This window comes from Pteronotus mesoamericanus, unplaced genomic scaffold, assembly GCF_021234165.1.
Source record: "Pteronotus mesoamericanus isolate MK-2021 breed Mesoamerican mustached bat unplaced genomic scaffold, CSHL_Meso_final contig_25, whole genome shotgun sequence".
Lineage (NCBI taxonomy): Eukaryota > Metazoa > Chordata > Mammalia > Chiroptera > Mormoopidae > Pteronotus > Pteronotus mesoamericanus.
In genome coordinates, this window is record NW_026555105.1 from 39,519,470 (window position 1) to 39,537,550 (window position 18,081).

Sequence of the window (18,081 nt, forward strand, 5' to 3'; positions counted from 1 at the left end):
GGCAGATGCTTTTCTAAGGAGGAGATACGGAGGGCCCAGAGGCATTTGAAAGGATGTTCTGCATCACTAGCCATTAGAGAAATGCAGATCAAAACCACCATGAGGTACCACCTCACACCGGTCAGAATGGCCATCATAAACAGATCCACAAACAACAGGTGCTGGAGAGGCTGTGGAGAAAAGGGAACTCTAGTACATGATTGGTGGGAATGCTGACTGGTGCAGCCACTATGGAAAGCAGTGTGGAATTTCCTCAGAAAGCTGAAAATGGAACTGCCTTTTGATCCAGCGATTCCCCTGCTGGGACTATACCCTGAGAACACCAAAACGCCAATACAAAAGAACCTATGCACCCCAATGTTCATAGCAGCACAATTTACAATAGCCAAGTGTTGGAAGCAACCTAAATGCCCATCAGTAGATGATTGGATCAAAAAATTATGGTACATATACACAATGGAATACTACGCAGCAGAAAGAAAAAAGAAGTACTAAACTTCGCAACAGCATGGATGGAACTGGAGAGCATCATGCTAAGCGAAATAAGCCAGGGGGCGAAAGACAAATACCATATGATCTCACCTATAAGCGGAACCTAACCAACAATGCAAAGAAGCAAGGCAAATATGACCAGCAACACTGAAAGGAAAAGAAATCAACAGAGACAAGAGGGAAGGTGGGGGCAGGGAAAGGTAAGGGAAGGGGAAAGTCAAGGAACATATAGCAAGGACTCATGGACAAAACCAAAGGGGAAGAGCTGAGGGAGGGAAGGTGGGAGGGGGCAAGGGAAAGATGGGGGGAAGGCAGAGACAAATGTATTTAAAAAGTAAATAAATTAATTAAAAAAAAGAAAGAAAGAAAGAAAAAAGAACCTATATATACTTTAAAATATACCCTTACACAAATATTTGAATGGCATATTTGAAAGTTGTCTTTTTGCCTCTTAATGCATTATGAAATTAGAAACAGACTGGAGAGACAAAGGCAGGGACAAGGTTCGGGGTGGGTGTCCTTGTCCACTTTAGTGAGGACTGTTCTGCCACCTCCCTCCTCTGCTCTGGAATGGAAGGAGGAGCAACTACATACAACAACAATGGAAGGCTGCTCTCCAGGAGCCCAGTCACTGAAATAAATGTGTCAACACCATGGAGTAGGCTGTGGGCATTTATGTAATCGATTGTAATTAGATTATGAATATCTTTTTGTAAAACAAAATGAACAAAATTGTGAAATGTCCTGCTTTTTGCGTTGTGGATGACATATACATAAAGAGATACTAGTCAGAGATACACAAAAATATACGAACAATTTGATGATGCAACGAGAAATAATCTTTTTCATAAGAGTTCCCATGACCATCGGATTCTCTTTATTGTATCTTAATGTTTTAATTATTCAACAAATGCCCACTGGGCAGGCCTTTGTTAGAGCAGGGGCCGCATTCTACCCTATGTCACAGTCCCTATTGGCTGGGAAACCTCTTGAGGACATACAGGGCCCCTCAATCTCTGCATCTTGCAGTGCTTGCTATGGCCTCACCAGTGTTGGCTGAAAGAGGAACACGGAACATGACTGCTCTGAGTTACCATGGTATGTGAGGCAGCTTCTGGGACTCAAACTTGTTCTTCTGTGCTGGAGGCATGGTGCAGATACTGCTGATTATAGAGAATGAGTGGGGGTGCCAGGACCTCCTCTCCTCCTTTACATGCACTCATTGGTCTGTTCCATGTATCATCCATTCATTTCTTAATCTATTCTTATGAAGAGTATCCTCTTGCCAGTCTTACCCTGGGTCCTAGGTGTTGGGGACATAGCAGTGAACACAACAAAGTTCCTACTCTTCATGCTAAGAAGAACATGGTGAGTCTGTCCAGAGAGAGGGCTTGCTATTTTAGAAACCTTTCTGATGAGTAGCTTATGAGCAGAAACCACAAGGAAAAGAAGGGATGAGGTATGTAGATACTGGGGGAGGGAAAAGCATTCTTAGTACACATGCAGTTTTTGAGGCTGCAATATGTTTGTGGGTCCTTATAGGATGCTGGATTTTTCTGTGGGTGAAAATGGGAAATAATTGGAGGGTTTTAAGCTATGACATGTTCTTCTCTCTACTTCAGAAGAAAAACTCTGGCTCCCGGAGAGTTTTTCAGAGACAGCAGGGCGAATCAGGAAGACCGGAAGGAGGCTGCCACAATCGCCCTGGCAGCCACAAGCACAAGGGTGAATACAGCAGGATGAGAATGATGGAGTTCTATGAAGCAGCTCGATTTTGGTTATGTTTTGTGGATTAATTCATTTTATATGTACTTCATTCTATAAATCCTTACAATAACCAGTCTGTGAGACGTTATTACTCTTATTTTACAGGGACACTGTCAGAGGTAAAGATATTTGTTAACAGCCACAAAACTAGTTGTTATTTAAACTAAAATGGAAACCCAAGGTGTGTGTGAGGCCTGCTGTCACATATCACATCTTACAACTTATCTGGCACTTAAAGGAAAATTGCTGCTGTGAAGGGAAGAGAATGTCCAAGAACTGAGCCTTCACCATAAGGGTTCACCATTTCGGTCAGTGACTGCCTAATGTGAGATCTAGAAAAGGGTTTAAATTACTTCCAGGTTTCTTAAAAAAAAAAAAAAAAAGGAAGAAAACGAAAAAGAGAAAAAGAAAAAAGTTTACTATCTTACTGAGTTATCAACAGTAGAATTTTAGTTAAACAATTGGTCTACATGACAAACTTACAAAGGAAATTGGGGGGCCCCCAGTATACATATTTCAACAGTCACTCATGCTGCTCTGAAGCTCCAAATGCACAGCTCATCTGATACCTTATTTAATTTTTGTGGCCTAAAGTGTGATAATTAGGACAAATGAATCCAGACAAAAGGAATGATTAAAGAGTATGGAAATGTATCTCAGAGGAAGCTAATAAATCAAAAGAAAGGCACATCTTACGCTAACCTGATAAGAGCTAAAATCGACACTTGGAAGAGGCTGAAATTTTCCAAAAAGTGGAGTTTTTGTGAGATGTTTATGTATAAATATATATGCATTTGTCTGACAAAATTATAGAGCATAAAGACACACACAATCTGTTTTCTTCATTCAAAAAATGTAAATGTTTTATAATGTACAGTTCTGATGTGCATTTTGCTGTTACATGCAGGGAGTGTTTATCCTGGTAGAGGGGAATAAATTCTGTTTTCCCAAATTAATGAGTAGATGGTATTTCTAAGACGTTCTAAATAGGCTTTCCTTTATTTAAGGGTTCAAAAATCCTATGAAAATACTCCTTAAACTTAAAACAATTTGCATTTCTTTCTCATATTCACATTAAAACTGGTTTCTTGGGAGTATAAGTTCAATTTAACTAAGTTCAATTCATTTAATTTTAAATATATGAAGAAAACACATATCCTACTTATTTTCTCAGTCAAGCTAAACTCTCATCAGGAAAATACAACACGATGACAATTTTCATCTTTTCCTGAAGGAAAAGTTCTTGGATGTTAAAGGCAGAACATAATGGTGAGTAGCAGCAGCTCTCCCCAACAACTCCACGCCTTCTTTATTCCACTGAGGATGGCAGTTTGGATGGAGACCCCAAAATCTATTCTGTCCATCTGTTTTATTATTCTTAGAACAACTGTCAAAAGTTGCCTAGGGATCAAGTTGCAAACATTCTAATTTGCCTTTGAAAAGTAGGCCCTGGGGGAATTCTGGAACTCTGCTTATAAATTCAGAATCCCATCAGCTAGTAAGCTTGCCTACCCTTTGTGGAGGTATGAGACTTTGCACTTCCAGGCACACATCTGCCTCAAAGCCGGGATGCTGGATGCACTGATATACTTACATCCCACTTCATAGGCAAATAAGGAAGAACCAAAGGGGCTTGGCATATTAAGGGCTGGCTTGTTCCATGACGAGCAGACACCGAGTTTTTAGGAGGCAGCCCCTTCATTGAACACTGATGGATTATGGACCAAAGCTTTGTACTGTTATACGAGTGGACACGGGAGACGGACACATATTCTGTACTCTTTTACATCCTAGGACCAAATTAAAAAGACTGAAGTCTGAAACGAAGCATTAGAAGAAATATGCTAAAGAAATAAAAATATCATAAGCTACTAAGCATTGTATTGTTTCATTTTTGTGATGTGATACAAGGGACAAGAAGATCATTTGGATATACATAGTATCTGATGTGGGTTATAAGTAATAATAAGCAATGTCGGGGGGTATCTGTTTAAAATAATTGCGGTGGTTTAAAATCCGCCATTGTTAGAAACTAAAGCAGCTGTGTACTTCTCAAGTTGGCTATGTTAAAGGCATGTGCAAAATACAACATAGATATTAAAGTGTATCTTGACTCCCCAGTGGCTTGCACATTGGACACCCAATCCCAGTGTGGGGGCAGTAATAAAGATAGGGGAGTGGGGATGATAAAAGGGGACTGGATGGGCACTGGCACTGATCGTCAGAGCTTCCATCTTTCCTTCCCCAACCCTGGCCCCAATGTTCTTTATGAAGTCTCAGGGAATAGAGTCAAATGCTTTCAAAGCACAGGAGCTCAGAAATGGATTTGAAGCATAACATTCAAAGTACCCATTTTAGAGTTTGGTTACATTCCACAGAGCAAACTAGAAAGGACATCCTTTCAAGGCTAACATGATGGCATTTGGGTTGTACTTACCCACATACTGCCAGAAAAGTATTCTGCTTTGATTAAAAAATTTACTTGAATGTGTTGCAAATTACTCCCACTCCGAAGCCTGCTGGGAGCTTGCTGCATACACTAAGGCAGACAGGCACAGAAGGGCTCTCACCATTTGGATTTGCCTGCTTTGTCCTTCTTTGGCTTTGCACAATCTCTTATTATAATAAGGCATGTATTATCCTTTCTGGAGATTTGAATAACAGAAAGTCTCACTTTCAAATATATTGCTTATAATCCCAGAGTCTACTAAATGTACTGCGGATGCTGTTTATAGCATTATGTTCCTTTCAAAATAGGACTGATAATTAGTAAACTGAAATTTGATTAATGTTGGATTTAGAGGTTCTGATGTCTCGCTTCAATGTGTTACTTCAGTCTGTGGGCACTGGAAGAGATTGTCCTTAGGAAACTTGTTTTCAGAATGGAAAGATGAATTTAAAATCCTGATTTTTTAAAAAAGAGAACTTAATTTTATTTAAGCTTATAATGTAGGATTCAGTATTTTCTCACTCTTTTGTTTGGTTCCTTACTTTGAAGCTGAAGCCAATGAATAAACCATTTGAGAAAGAACAAAATAAACTAGAAATACATCCTCCTCCAAAAATGCCAAGGCTGAGCCCTTCCTGGTTATGGCAGAGTAACCTCTAACCTCTAAATCTACAGTTGGGTGGTTCGTTTTCACAAGAGGTTCAGAACTCTGACATTGCCCTGGTAAATTGCATAGGTAAATGGCTCAGACAGTCTCACCTCTCATTAGGCCCAAGTTCTAATTCTGAGATGAAGATCTCCAAAACAAAGGATCTGCCTGATATAAATATCAAAGCCTGTGAAAATGACCATAGCTAATATTTGAAGAAAAGATTCAAAATTAATGCCACTTTCGCTTTTTAAAGTTAAGGTTAGGAATACCTCTTTCAGTTTCGTTAGGATTCTAAAGAGGCCTGTAACAGCCAGAATTTCTTCACTGCTCAGGCCAGATTCCATGTTTCTTCCTCGCCTGTGCTTTTAAATTCATAATCTTGTTTGTCTACTGCTGAAGAGTGTGGGAGAATCAGGAATAATGGCTCCCTTTGAAGCTGTGCCATTTCCAGCATAACCATCTGAATGCTAAAGAAATATTGTCATTTATGAATGACCTGCTCTTTGAATATTCAGACATTAATAAATGTTAAATGCCTAGAAATCCTAGCAGCATTATGAAAAAAGGTAAGCAGGGTCAGCAAATTCCCTCTTGCATGCTTTTGACATAATGGGCATTTCCACTTTTCTAACAGCAATATGTATTTGGGAACAACAGTGGAATTTGTGTCATCATGACCAAGTGATTACGGTGCAAACCCTAGATTCTTCTGGGGCCCAGCGGGCTTCTGGTCCCTATGGAAACGAAACCTCAGATATTGTCCTCCACTCAGCTGGAGGACAGAGCCAGGGAAGCTTTTGTGCTTGGTGAGATTTCTTCCACAACCTTCCGAAATCAGACCCTAGTGCTTCCTCCAGACTCTGTTCTAATTGAGATGCAAATTAATCTCTCTGGCTGATTACACTTCCCTTAAAGCTACTGACAAATGCAGCTGTAACCAGAGTTTGCGGACTTTCCAACAAGTGACTTCAGCTGTCAGTATTTGCATGACCAGCCAAGGCCCAGCCTGCTCCAGGTCTCAGAAATGTGGAGAGCTTCCCTTAGGCATTGCAGGCGTTTTATTTACGTGTATAAAATTTACATACAATTAAGGATAAAAAAAAAAAAACAACCCCTACAAATAACGTTCCTAGGATTTAGAAATACACTGACACAAACATTTTTTAAGGCCTTTCCTGACACTACTTTCTCATCCTGAACCAGTTACTCCCCTCCTTGGCTTTGACCATGGCTTTAATGGCAACATTAGGTTTCCATCCCACTTCCTTCTAGTCAGTAAGTTTTCTGACTTAAATGCTGTTTGAATTCAATCTCTCTTTAAAAAACTAAATAAATTTACTGCTCTAAAGAAATGGTATCATTGAAGTGCCTTCACTTACTTTTCATGGTTCTCAATAAGATTCCATTAATTTCAAAATCAAATATAAAGTCACCATTTGAACTGGCAGAATTTTCACATAAATGTCCTTCAATGACTTTTTGGGGTGGTGACAGAAAGATTATTATTTAGAATGCAAGAGAAAATTAATATGCATAAGACACTGTATTGTTCAATATAAAGAAAAATACACACAAAATTTAATTTTTTAGTAAAAGTTCTACCATTTTTTCTCTTGAATACATATGCATATTTGCCAATGTAGTTCACCCAAGAACACTGAGTACTCTCTATGTGCAAAGTTCTGTTCTAAGTGCTAGAGAGCCAGCAGTCAACTAAACATTCAAAAAAGTAATTAAAAGGACTTAAAAATATTTACAGATACATACATACACATATTCTATTTGTAAAGGTACATTTTTTGGATAATTAAGGTTTTCAATTTTGAAAAAATTGTAAGTTTATAAAATATGATTTGTCTTATAATTGTTTTCCAAAAATATTTTTTTTCCAAGTTATCTCCCTTTCTCTCTTTATGTTCCTGCGCGCGCGCGCACTCACACACATACACACTCACTCACTCACTCACTCACTTATAATGTACTAGGAGGTGTATGTGAGAGAGAGAGATCAACAGAATGGAAACCAGGCCCTGGCTGGGCAATTTGCAGTATAATTGGGAAAGAAGAGGTTAAAGGAAGGCCCAGTCTGGCAAGAACAGCTTTATAAAGCTAAATGGCTGCAGGAAGGTGAGGGATCTGTGTCACAGGAGAGACCCAAAAGAAGCCTTGGGGTTGGGGGACAGAAAAGTGGCTAAGAGGGGACTCACGAGGGGAGTCACCACTGTACCCTAAGGCCCCACAGTGGGAAGAAGCACACTCCTGTAAAGGACTGGCAATGAGAAGGATGACCCAACAACCACAGACTGGAGAACAGGAAGAGAGCAGGAAAACTGGGGGTGGTTACTGATACTTCCTTAAGCATGATGTCAGCCTGGTTTCTGCACATACTGCTAGATTTATAGTAACCTTTCCTGAGAGAAGAAGCAGTCTCTGGCCTTTATTTTAACACCTGCTTATGGCAAAAAGTAAATACTTCCTGAAACCTAACTCTACAGTTGGGTGGTTCATTTTCACAAGAGGTTCAGAACTCTGACATTGCCCTGGCTGAGTGGCTCAGTTGGTTGGAGTATTGTCTGTTCGATTCCTGGTCAGGGCACATACCTAGGTTGCGGGTTTGATCCTGTCAGGGTATGTACTGGAGGAAACCGATCCATGTTTCTCTCTCATATCAATGTTTTTCTTTTTCGCTCCTTTCCCCTCTCTCTAAAATCAATAAACATATCCCTGGGTGAGGATTAAAAAAAATTAAAAAATAAAACAAAACTCTGATATTTACAGGGGCCAGGCTGGTAATGTGATAATAACTGCAATATTCACTGGGCTCTCATGAAGGCCCAGACATTATTTTACCTGCTTGGCTCACTAATTCTCTCACTAATCCTCAAAGGGAGGCCATATGGGTGGGGGGCATCATGATGGTGGCACCTGGTGCCAGACTTCAGCACTGGGGAGACATGTGGATGGGCCAGGCTGTAGTGAGCAGGAGAGCGCACAGCCTGTAAAGAGGCTAATTGCTGCCAGCAGGAAAGGAGGCCCGGGTATGGTCAGAGGTTTTGATTCCTTAAGAGAAGTCAGAAATCTAGATATTTTTAAAATACACAACCCCCCAATTTTTCAATGTGGCTGACAACCTCAATTTTTATGAGTAATGCTGGAGGCCAACTGAAGTTCAAACAAAGCCCATCTGGGGGCTGGATCCCGTCTGCAGGTTTTGTAGGCTCTGGGTTTTGGATGTTTGCTTTGACACTGAGCTAACAGCTGCTTCCTGGTTTCCTCTGTTCATTGGCCTCAGTTCTGTAGCCTCATCTCTTTAAAAGCCCTGTAGGCTCCTGAAACAACTCCTTGGTTTTTATGGCTCCCTGAGACCTAAGGTGCAATGGTCATAACGTCAGTGGATGTTCTCCAGGTTGGTCAGTCTCCCTTACAACGTAACTCCAGAGTGGGCACACCACCTTTACAATGTGACCTGAAGCTGGGGGAGTGTAGGGATGATGCCTTTGTTCCTGTGAATCCTGAGACCCAGACCTCATGTTCCTCGTGCCGTGATCTCAGAGAATGCAGTGTGCTTCACTGCTACATCACCCTCTTGTCTCATCTCAAATCTGTGCTCAACCAAAATCCTCAAACATTTTCAAAAGTGACTACTAACATGGTATTTATATCACCCTCTTCCTGTACTCACACAGCTGATTATCTGAACCCAAGTCATGGCATTACAGTCTACCCTACTAAATCTCACTTTGTTGGCTTGGGCCTGGCAGTTTCATCTGAAATAATCCTGATTTCTGACTTTGCCTGTATGAAATTAGTTAATCCTCTCAGTTTTCTTACATAGTATTTTGATAAAAATGTATTCTAGACCTCTGTGAAAACTGCTGATAAAAAAGTTGAACAGAAGAGGGGATGAGCAGAGCTATAGTACACACACTGTACCAGAGACACAAGGACCCCAGTCAACTGGTGGTCTATAAATTAACACATTTTAGGTTTGACTCAGTGAAGTCACCCAGCTGCCATCAGCCCACATTTCTCTTGCCTCTTTCCCAGATGATTATGATACTTTATGTTTTGTTTTACTGAAATTAAGATTCATAAGCTTTTTCTAACCTCTGAGAATAATAATCTTATCGAACACAATGAGTGTGTTTGGGATATTTTATTCTCTGTGAACTAACTCTTTTCTGAAGGATTACAAGCCATTTAATAATCTAGCCTAACGATTTTACAAGGAATTCATGCAACATCTCAAAATTCATCCTTTAATCCTTTGAAATGAGGAATATATTTTCTTGTTTTCAATTCTGAGTATATTGTTTTTATACATGATTTCTTATGAAAAAAAAAATTCCTGTGGTCCTGAGATGACTGTTGTAAATTTGTTCTAAAACTAGACATATGTGGCCTTGAAGGCTGGATCTTACTTGCAGGGGCCAACCCTCTTTTGCTCTTAATATGTTCTCTGTGATCTGAGTTTTAATTTACACACTAGGACGCTTTTCTGTACTTCTCATATGAAGAAGATGGAGGACAAGAAGATGGGATACAGGTTAACAATGACCACCTTCTGTCAACATGAGGCAAAGCTCCTCTTTTAATCCTGATGCCCATAGTTTAAATATGAACTCATCAGAGTGGAACTCATCAGTCCACTCTGTGCAACTACACTGGCTGTTCTTTCATGTCTTTCCTTTTACTTTCTCAGATAAATAGTTTCAATTTTTTAATAAAAAATCTCTCACTTCTTATTCGCTTTTATAGCCTCAACCCATGTATGGGAATATGCCATATTTTCCTCTGAACTCAACTTTTTGAAATATGCTTCCATAGACAGGGTACAGGTCTACTTGCATTTTTCTCCTAGTCTTATACAAACTCCACGCAAAGTCACAAGTCTAATCTTTTACATTGCTAAGGAATGGTTCCAAAATAGTGGTTCCCTTCATTTGCTTCCTCTGTCTTCTGAGAGATGAGATTGTTTGCCAGCCAAGAACTTACTAATGCTTGTTACCTTTAGTAAAATGTACCTTGAGGTGAACATCAAGTAGTGTAAGTCCCTATTACAACCATATTTTACCTTTGGGCCTGTCGAGAAATGTGAATTAAAAAAGCACTGTGTACAGCCTCCCGTATAGAGTATCACTCCATTCTGGCTACCATTCTTTAATTCAGCCCCCTCCTGTGCATTTTTCATTCTTAGGGCACTACCAACTCCTTTTTGGTGCTGCTCTTATCTGAAATGTGTTTTGCCTCTCTCCTTGAAGTAATTCAGTTCTAGGACCTATTATACCCAATTCTCTAGTGAAGACTTGAGGCTGCTAGAAGTGCCCAAGCATATAACCTCCCAGGAGCTTGTGCCTTGCTTGTCTATCTGCTGAAGTTTCATTCTCTCCTCCTTACTTTGCTGATAAACTATTCTCTCCTTTTCCTCCCCTTCTCCACCTAAGCCTACTCTTCCAATGTGATGCTCCAAAAAGTTCTGTTTTTGATCCTCTTCCCATCAGCCTCTATACTCCAAAAAAATCTAGCAGGTTCCTCACTGAATTAACCTACCTGCTTTACATATGTATCCAATTGATCCCTCTGCCACTGTCTGAGGTCAGGCCCTCATTTATGTTGAAACTCCTTCCACTGCCCCTAAAATGCCTTCATCCCCTCCATCCTCTTTGTGTGTCTCCCACACTCTGCTGAATGAAGCATCTATGGTTCTCAAAAGTATGATATATTCTTTCAGAGCTTAGTCCATGAGCAACTATTGTACCCTCCTTGGAATATTTTATTCAAATATCCTTTCCTAATGTCTAGGACAATACCTGGCACATGTCAAGGACATAGTAAATGTTGGCAAATGCATTCACTGGTGCCGCATGGCGAAATAAACCACATGGTACCACTTACCTCATTTTCATACACTTTTCTTAAGTGTATGGAGACAAATGGAGGAAATTAAAGTTCTTCCCAGAAAAAAGAAAAACAATCATGCTGGAGAGGCAAGAAACAGGACTGTTACAGCTTTAGGGAGAAGGACCATTTCTGAAGTTGTATAAATTGAGAATAAAAGTTAGAAATATTAAGAAGTTATGAGTCTAAGATAGAAGCTCTGGTATTATCAAATATATCTGCTAATTGTAAACTAAATTTCACATGTGAAAGAATGAGGTACAAAATTACTTTTCTTAGGCAGCCTAGCTCTCAGTCGAATGCTGATACTTCCAGAGAGAAGAGATGGCAAGTGCCATTGAGGCTATTGTTCTGCTGAAGTGGATGTTTATTTTAAAATGCCACCATCTGTCTGATTTAGGGTAAACTCCTCCTAATGGGTGCAATGCATATTGTTTGCAACCTTTTCCCTGAAATAAGTTATCTGAGGAGGAGAATGAAAATCCTGGCTCAAATGGTTTTGGAAACTTCTATCAGCTGACCATGTTTTGATTTTGGAATCTTTAGTTGGCTTGGGAACTGTAAACATGACATGTGGCAAGCTTCCCATTTACAACACTCTAGGCACAGGAACAGGCCCTCTGATTGCCCACAAGGGATAAAAAAAGCAGATGGCAGGTGAGTTGGCCCTCATCACTCAGAAGAGCAGTGGTCACAGAACGAAGGCTCCACTTGACAGATTTGGTTTAGTCTGCCAAGGAAGTTATCAGAAAACTCAGAAGGAACAAAGGAGCTAGGGTGGAATGTTACTGGGGGTACTTTCCAAACACATCCCTACAGTGCTAACATTTTTTTTATCATGTAAGTCAAGGGGGTTTTTCAGTCACCTATGAGCCTTCACCACACAGGTTCAATTTTTTTGTCATTTAGCCAAGGCTACCCCAAATAAAAACTCCTTCAATACAGGTTCTCTGCTGGATTGACTGCTCAAAAAGATCCTAAAATTTAAGAGAACAAAAGAAAGGCAAATCCATTCCAAAACTGCTCCCAGTCCTCAGCTTAATAAGAAATATTGCATTTTCTAAACAAAATGGTATGGAAATGCCCACATTTTTAGACTGTATCTCAAATGACACTATTCTAAGGCTGTGAAGTACTAATCATTAGCTGGAGAAGGACAAGAGAGAATAACTACTTTAAACTAACTCCACTGGTTCCTTCAGGTCCAGTGTTTGGGTATCTGTGGTCAATACAAAAAAGCAAGTGCTAGTTCTTTAGAGGACTTATTTATAGAAAGTCTGAACTACAGCATGCCCTTTCTTCATAAAATAGTCATTTGGATACTTAGAAAATGAATGACATTTGGATGAAATGAGCAATTTGGCAATGTTTTACTTAACAATTGTAATTTAAATGCTAGAAACAAAATAAGGACACAGCATTGTCCATATAAATTGGTCTGTGTTGACAAAGAAATTTCCCTTTCTTTGCCAACACTCATTACTGTACCTAATATCACCAGGCTGGAAAAATATCAGAATTCAAAATTCCAAGTATGATTTCTACTGAATGCACATCATTTTCCCACCATCGTAGTGTTGAAAAAAATCATAAATTGTACCATCCAAAGTTGGGAATTATCTACGTTAGCCAACAATTACCCTGAAAACGATGACATAGAAGGAAAAGGAAATACAGGGTGACCCCTAGTTTATTCTCCTGCTAGTCCTTCCTTAATTATCAGTAAACTGGGAGTAGTGATTTAGTACAATATGTGCAAATAAAGAGTGAAATAAAAATAGATAAATTAGTTTTATGCAGTGTTTCCATGGTTCTGGTAAGAACAAAATATACCCATGGATGAGTTATGAAATATAAACTGTAATTTTGGTGATTCTATGAGTTAAGTGTTTTTATATTTGCATATTAAACTGGCACTGCACAATACAAAGAATGATAAAATTAATATTAATATTTTTAATTTTAATTTTTTTAAGTGATATTAAACAAATAAATACCAAAAGCAGTCAAGAGAAAAGCCACAGAAAAATGGAAAACGTTTTATATTTTAGCATCTTTAAAGTCACTTTTCCCTTCTTTTTGAACAAGGGGTGCTACAGTTCCATTCTGTATTTGGACCTACAGGTTATGTAGCCAGATCCCGTTTCAGGTGTGTCCAAACTGTTACTGATCTTCTCAGCCCTTAGGGGGTTTGCAGAGGCTTGGAGTGGCAGCCTCTACACTTCTTTCTCACCTGTGGCCCTGACTCAGGCAGCCTTGATGCTGTACTAAAATTAGAACTTGCAAGGCAGGCCATGAAGTTAAAGGGCTAGGGAAGCTCGGCTTTCTCAGGTACCACCATCTCTGCTGGAAGCTTGCTCTTACATCTGTCACAGGCACCCTGATGGACTTGACCATGCATAAAATCCTTAAAAAAAAAAAACAAACCAACCCAAGTTCAGAGTCCTTGTACTTGCTAGATGTCCTTTGCCTAGAATACTGCCCTGCTCCCTGGGGACAGCTGCTCTCACATCCCTCCAACCTCAGCCTTTTTACTCTCTCCAAAGACGGCTTTTCCCTATGATTTCACAATCCTGACCCCCGCTTCCCCACCCCCCCAGCCACCTTCAGTTGTTTTATAGAACTTCATCAGCTTGTTTGTTTCTCTGTGAAGCACAGGCCCAGAGCCTCATCTGCTTTAGTCCTCATGTACCTGGAACCCCCAGTACTGGGCTCGATATTTCAGGAGTCCACACTGACTACTTGGTCAGTGAATAAATATAAAGAGACACTATTAACACCATGATTACTATTTTTCAAAATTCAAATCTAAGACTTAGTTAGCTCAATGAAGCAACGGATTCCAGATATCGGCTGTTATAGAAACTAGTTTATATTTTGCCAAAGCATGTGAGGATCAGGATGCTTTAACAAAAGATTAAAGGAACAAATTAATTTTAAGTATTTAAATGAACAAAAATACAAAAACATTTCCCCTTCCTCCTACTTCTTATTATATCTTTGGTTTCTGGTCTGAATATTAGCCCTACTGCAGGCATAAATTGATGAATTAGAGTAGTTAAACCCTGACCAGCGTGGCTCAGTTGGTTGAGCATCGACCTGAAAAGTGAAAAGGTTACCAGTTTGATTCCCTGCCAGGGCACATGCCTGGGTTGCAGGCAGGTCCCCTGTTGGAGCCTGTGCGAGAGGCAACTGATGGATGTTTCTCTCTCCCTCTCTTTCTCCCTCCCTTCCCCTCTATCTAAGAAAAAAAAAAAAAAAAGAATAGAAAAGAGTAGTTAAGTGATTGCAAAGTTTTCCTCATTGACTCTATCTCTATAAAAAAATTACATATATTATTTCTTGTTTTAAATTATTTGAATAGCATCAAACTAAACCTTCTTAAGGTATAAGATGAAAGACAAATATTTAAAATTTTTATAATAATCAACATAATAGGTGTTTTACTTTCCTTTTCCTAATTTCTATACTAAGTTGTTCTCAGAGATGTCAACCTGGCTATTTTAGGAGTAATTTTAGAACACAGCATTTACTAACCCACATCAATAGCCCTAACTGGCATTCATATTAGTTGAATGTATTGCTTGAAAAGTTTATAAAGTGATGCTGAATCCTATCCTTTGAACTTCTAAAACTATTGTTTTCCCTAAACCTGATTATTCTGATGTCACCTTAATTCTTATTCGAGGAAGCAGTGTTCAACAAAATAAAAAAGCATGTATTTTATAATGAGAAGCTAGATAGGTCAAGAAGGTGACATGACAAAGATCACAATGGACTTACATAAAACAGAATTTGTGTTTGCAAATGATTTTTTTTTTCTTGCGTTGATCCAACATACTTGACTGAGGAGTGTCCCGCTTATCCTAGTTGACATGCAAACTGACAAGCCAATTGCTGAATAGGTCTTTCTCATTTCTGCCAAGAACCTCTTTTTAACAGCATGTGAAATAAAAATTCCATGTTGAAGGCTGAATCAACATCAGCCATAAGATTAAGTCTAGAATGCTGTAGAAATCACTGCAAAGAATGCCATCTCCAAAACATTCACCACCAGCCTGGACAAAGCATCAGAGAGCACACGCTGAAGGGCATAATGCTGCCCTGGCCCCTGGGGAGGGACCAGATGGGACCTAATAGCTTTTTTTCTACTCCTAATTTCTATGATAATTTCAAGTTGCCACATGGCATATGTATTTTTTTTTTTAAATCTAAAGACAGAATATCAGTCAATGAAGTGACCAGGATTTTAATGAAAGATATTTTTCATATAGTGTTCTTCATATCTATTCACACATGATATTTCTCACCCACCCCTCACCCCCAGTCTCTAGTAACACATCACTGACAGTTAGGTTGGGAGAAGTAGAGAGAACAAGGTCAAATGCAGTATGTTTATAATCGCTATCAATACCAATTAGAAACAAAAAGGTTCTAAGGTTTATTAGGAGGTTAGATGCCTTCTGCAGCAATTTTATGAAGTCACTTTAATTTCTCTTTCTTATAGTCAAAGATCATGCCTGGATTTTAAAATTATAGCATACCAATTAACGTTTCATAAAAATTACAAATGTGAAATTTTTTCTGATTTTTAGAGAAGATTACTAATTAGAGGAGCAGATATTAATGATTTGGAAAAACTAAAAAAGAATTTCTGGTCATTTTTACTGATGAGTTCAAAGGCAACTTAGTTAAGGATGCTTTTCCCTGTCCTCCCAACTAGATGCAATTTCTCCTGCCTCTGACCTCCTAGAGGAGTATTTGTATTTCTCTGGTGGCACTTGCCACATTCTTTGATGTATTTGAGTCATTTCATTTGCTGTTGGTTTCTTATAGGCACTCTGGTGACCCCACTACCAACTGCAACAAACAGGGATGGATGAAGGAGGAGATGGAACTTGGGGAAAAATACTTGAAAAGATATGATATCTCTTGATAGTCGCAGCTTCTTAGCACAAGCTTACATAACTAAATCATGAAAATACACTCTAAGTTTGATGCAACATAGAATTATTGTACATATTAACAAATGGTATGAAAATCACGCTATGTATTTTCAACACGGACTGAAAACAATTTTCTCTTTCCTCTTAAACACATTTATTAATACTTACCTCCCAGGAAAAACTGCCAGGATTCTGGATTCTGGTATGCTTAATAAATTGTATATTTAGCTCAAAAAGATACAAGCTCTGGTAGAGTGGGATGAGGCACTTCACGGCCCTGCTGGCGTTGATGCATGTGGCACATATAAGGCTTGGCAGTAACTTACCATTCACTATGGCTCCATCAAACAGAGGCCCAAAAAATGGAACCTGTTGATTCAAAACAGAAAAACGGTGAATTTTCAAAAACCAGGAAAAGTCAAACCAAAGACATGAGAACAGGCAACTGATGTCTCACACCTGCCATGACCATTAAGGCTGTCCCCCACAGAATAAATGATGACCTTAGCAGGGCAGAAAGAAGGACTGCTCCACAATGCTCCTTGACTATGAACTCTTCAGCAAAACTTCCAATGGCAAACTGTTACCAGGTTATTATTATTTTTAATGTCATTTACAGAAAAGGCATTTTTCTTGTTAAGTGCCTATATTGTGTACATTATGCACAATACAGAGCCCTGCCTCACTGCGTATCTTTGGCCTTGCATCCTTCTGAAGCCAGTTATCGAACTGGCACTATTTCTGCATGGATCCTGATGCATAATAACTCTTAACAGAGATGATTACTATCCCTGATAGCAACTACAAGGTCCTACTTACAGTCCCCATTCTTCTTGAACCTTTTTTCCTCTGCTTCCAAGATACTGCATTATACTCATTCCCACCCACTTTTTTTTATTATTTTTTTTACTTTTTTTTCTTTATTTATTTTTAAATACATTTCTCTCTGCCTCCCCCCCACCACTTTCCCTTCCCCCTCCCTCCTTCCCTCCCTCAGCTCTTCCCCTTTGGTTTTGTCCATGAGTTCTTGCTATATGTTCCTTGACTTTCCCCTTTCCTTCCCTTTCCCTGCCTGCCTCTCCCTCCTTCCCTCTTGTCTCTGTTGGTTTCTTTTCCTTTCAGTGTTGCTGGTCATATTTTCCTTGCATCTTTGCATTGTTGGTTAGGTTCCGCTTATAGGTGAGATCATATGGTATTTGTCTTTCGCCCCCTGGCTTATTTCTCTTAGCATAATGCTCTCCAGTTCCATCCATGCTGTCGCGAAGTTTAGTAGTTCTTTTTTCCTTTCTAATGCGTAGTATTCCATTGTGTATATGTACCATAATTTTTGATCCAATCATCTACTGATGGACACTTAGGTTGCTTCCAACACTTGGCTATTGTAAATTGTGCTGCTATGAACACTGGGGTGCATAGGTTCTTTTGTATTGGTGTTTTGGTGTTCTTAGGGTATAGTCCCAGCAGGGGAATCCCTGGATCAAAAGGCAGTTCCATTATCAGCTTTTTGAGGAAACTCTACACTGCCGTCCACAGTGGCTGTACCAGTCTGCATTCCCACCAACAGTGTACTAGGGTTCCCTTTTCTCCACAGCCTCGCCAGCACCTGTTGTTTGTGGATCTGTTTATGATGGCCATTCTGACCGGTGTGAGGTGGTACCTCATGGTGGTTTTGATCTGCATTTTTCTGATGGCCAGTGATGCTGAGCATCCTTTCAAATGCCTCTGGGTCCTCTGTATGTCCTCCTGGCAAAAGCATCTGCCCAGGTCCTTGGCCCATTTTTTGATTGGATCGTTTGTCTTCTTGGAATGGAGTTGAGTGAGTTCTTTATATATCTTGGAGATCAACCTCTATCTGATGTATCATTAGTGAATATATT

General features: G+C 39.5%; 1 protein-coding gene across 2 annotated transcripts in view; it reads right to left on the minus strand.

Moving 5' to 3' along the window:
- Positions 1 to 18,081, minus strand: part of RALGAPA2 (Ral GTPase activating protein catalytic subunit alpha 2) — a 393,192-nt gene that overhangs the window by 76,680 nt on the left and 298,431 nt on the right. The window contains exon 38 of one of the 2 annotated variants that reach the window (XM_054574136.1): positions 16,446 to 16,573. In XM_054574136.1, the coding sequence (XP_054430111.1) occupies positions 16,446 to 16,573 (128 nt within the window). Of the gene's footprint in view, positions 1 to 16,445; positions 16,574 to 18,081 lie in introns of those variants that run through there. The other variant, XR_008529157.1, reaches the window with a different exon arrangement.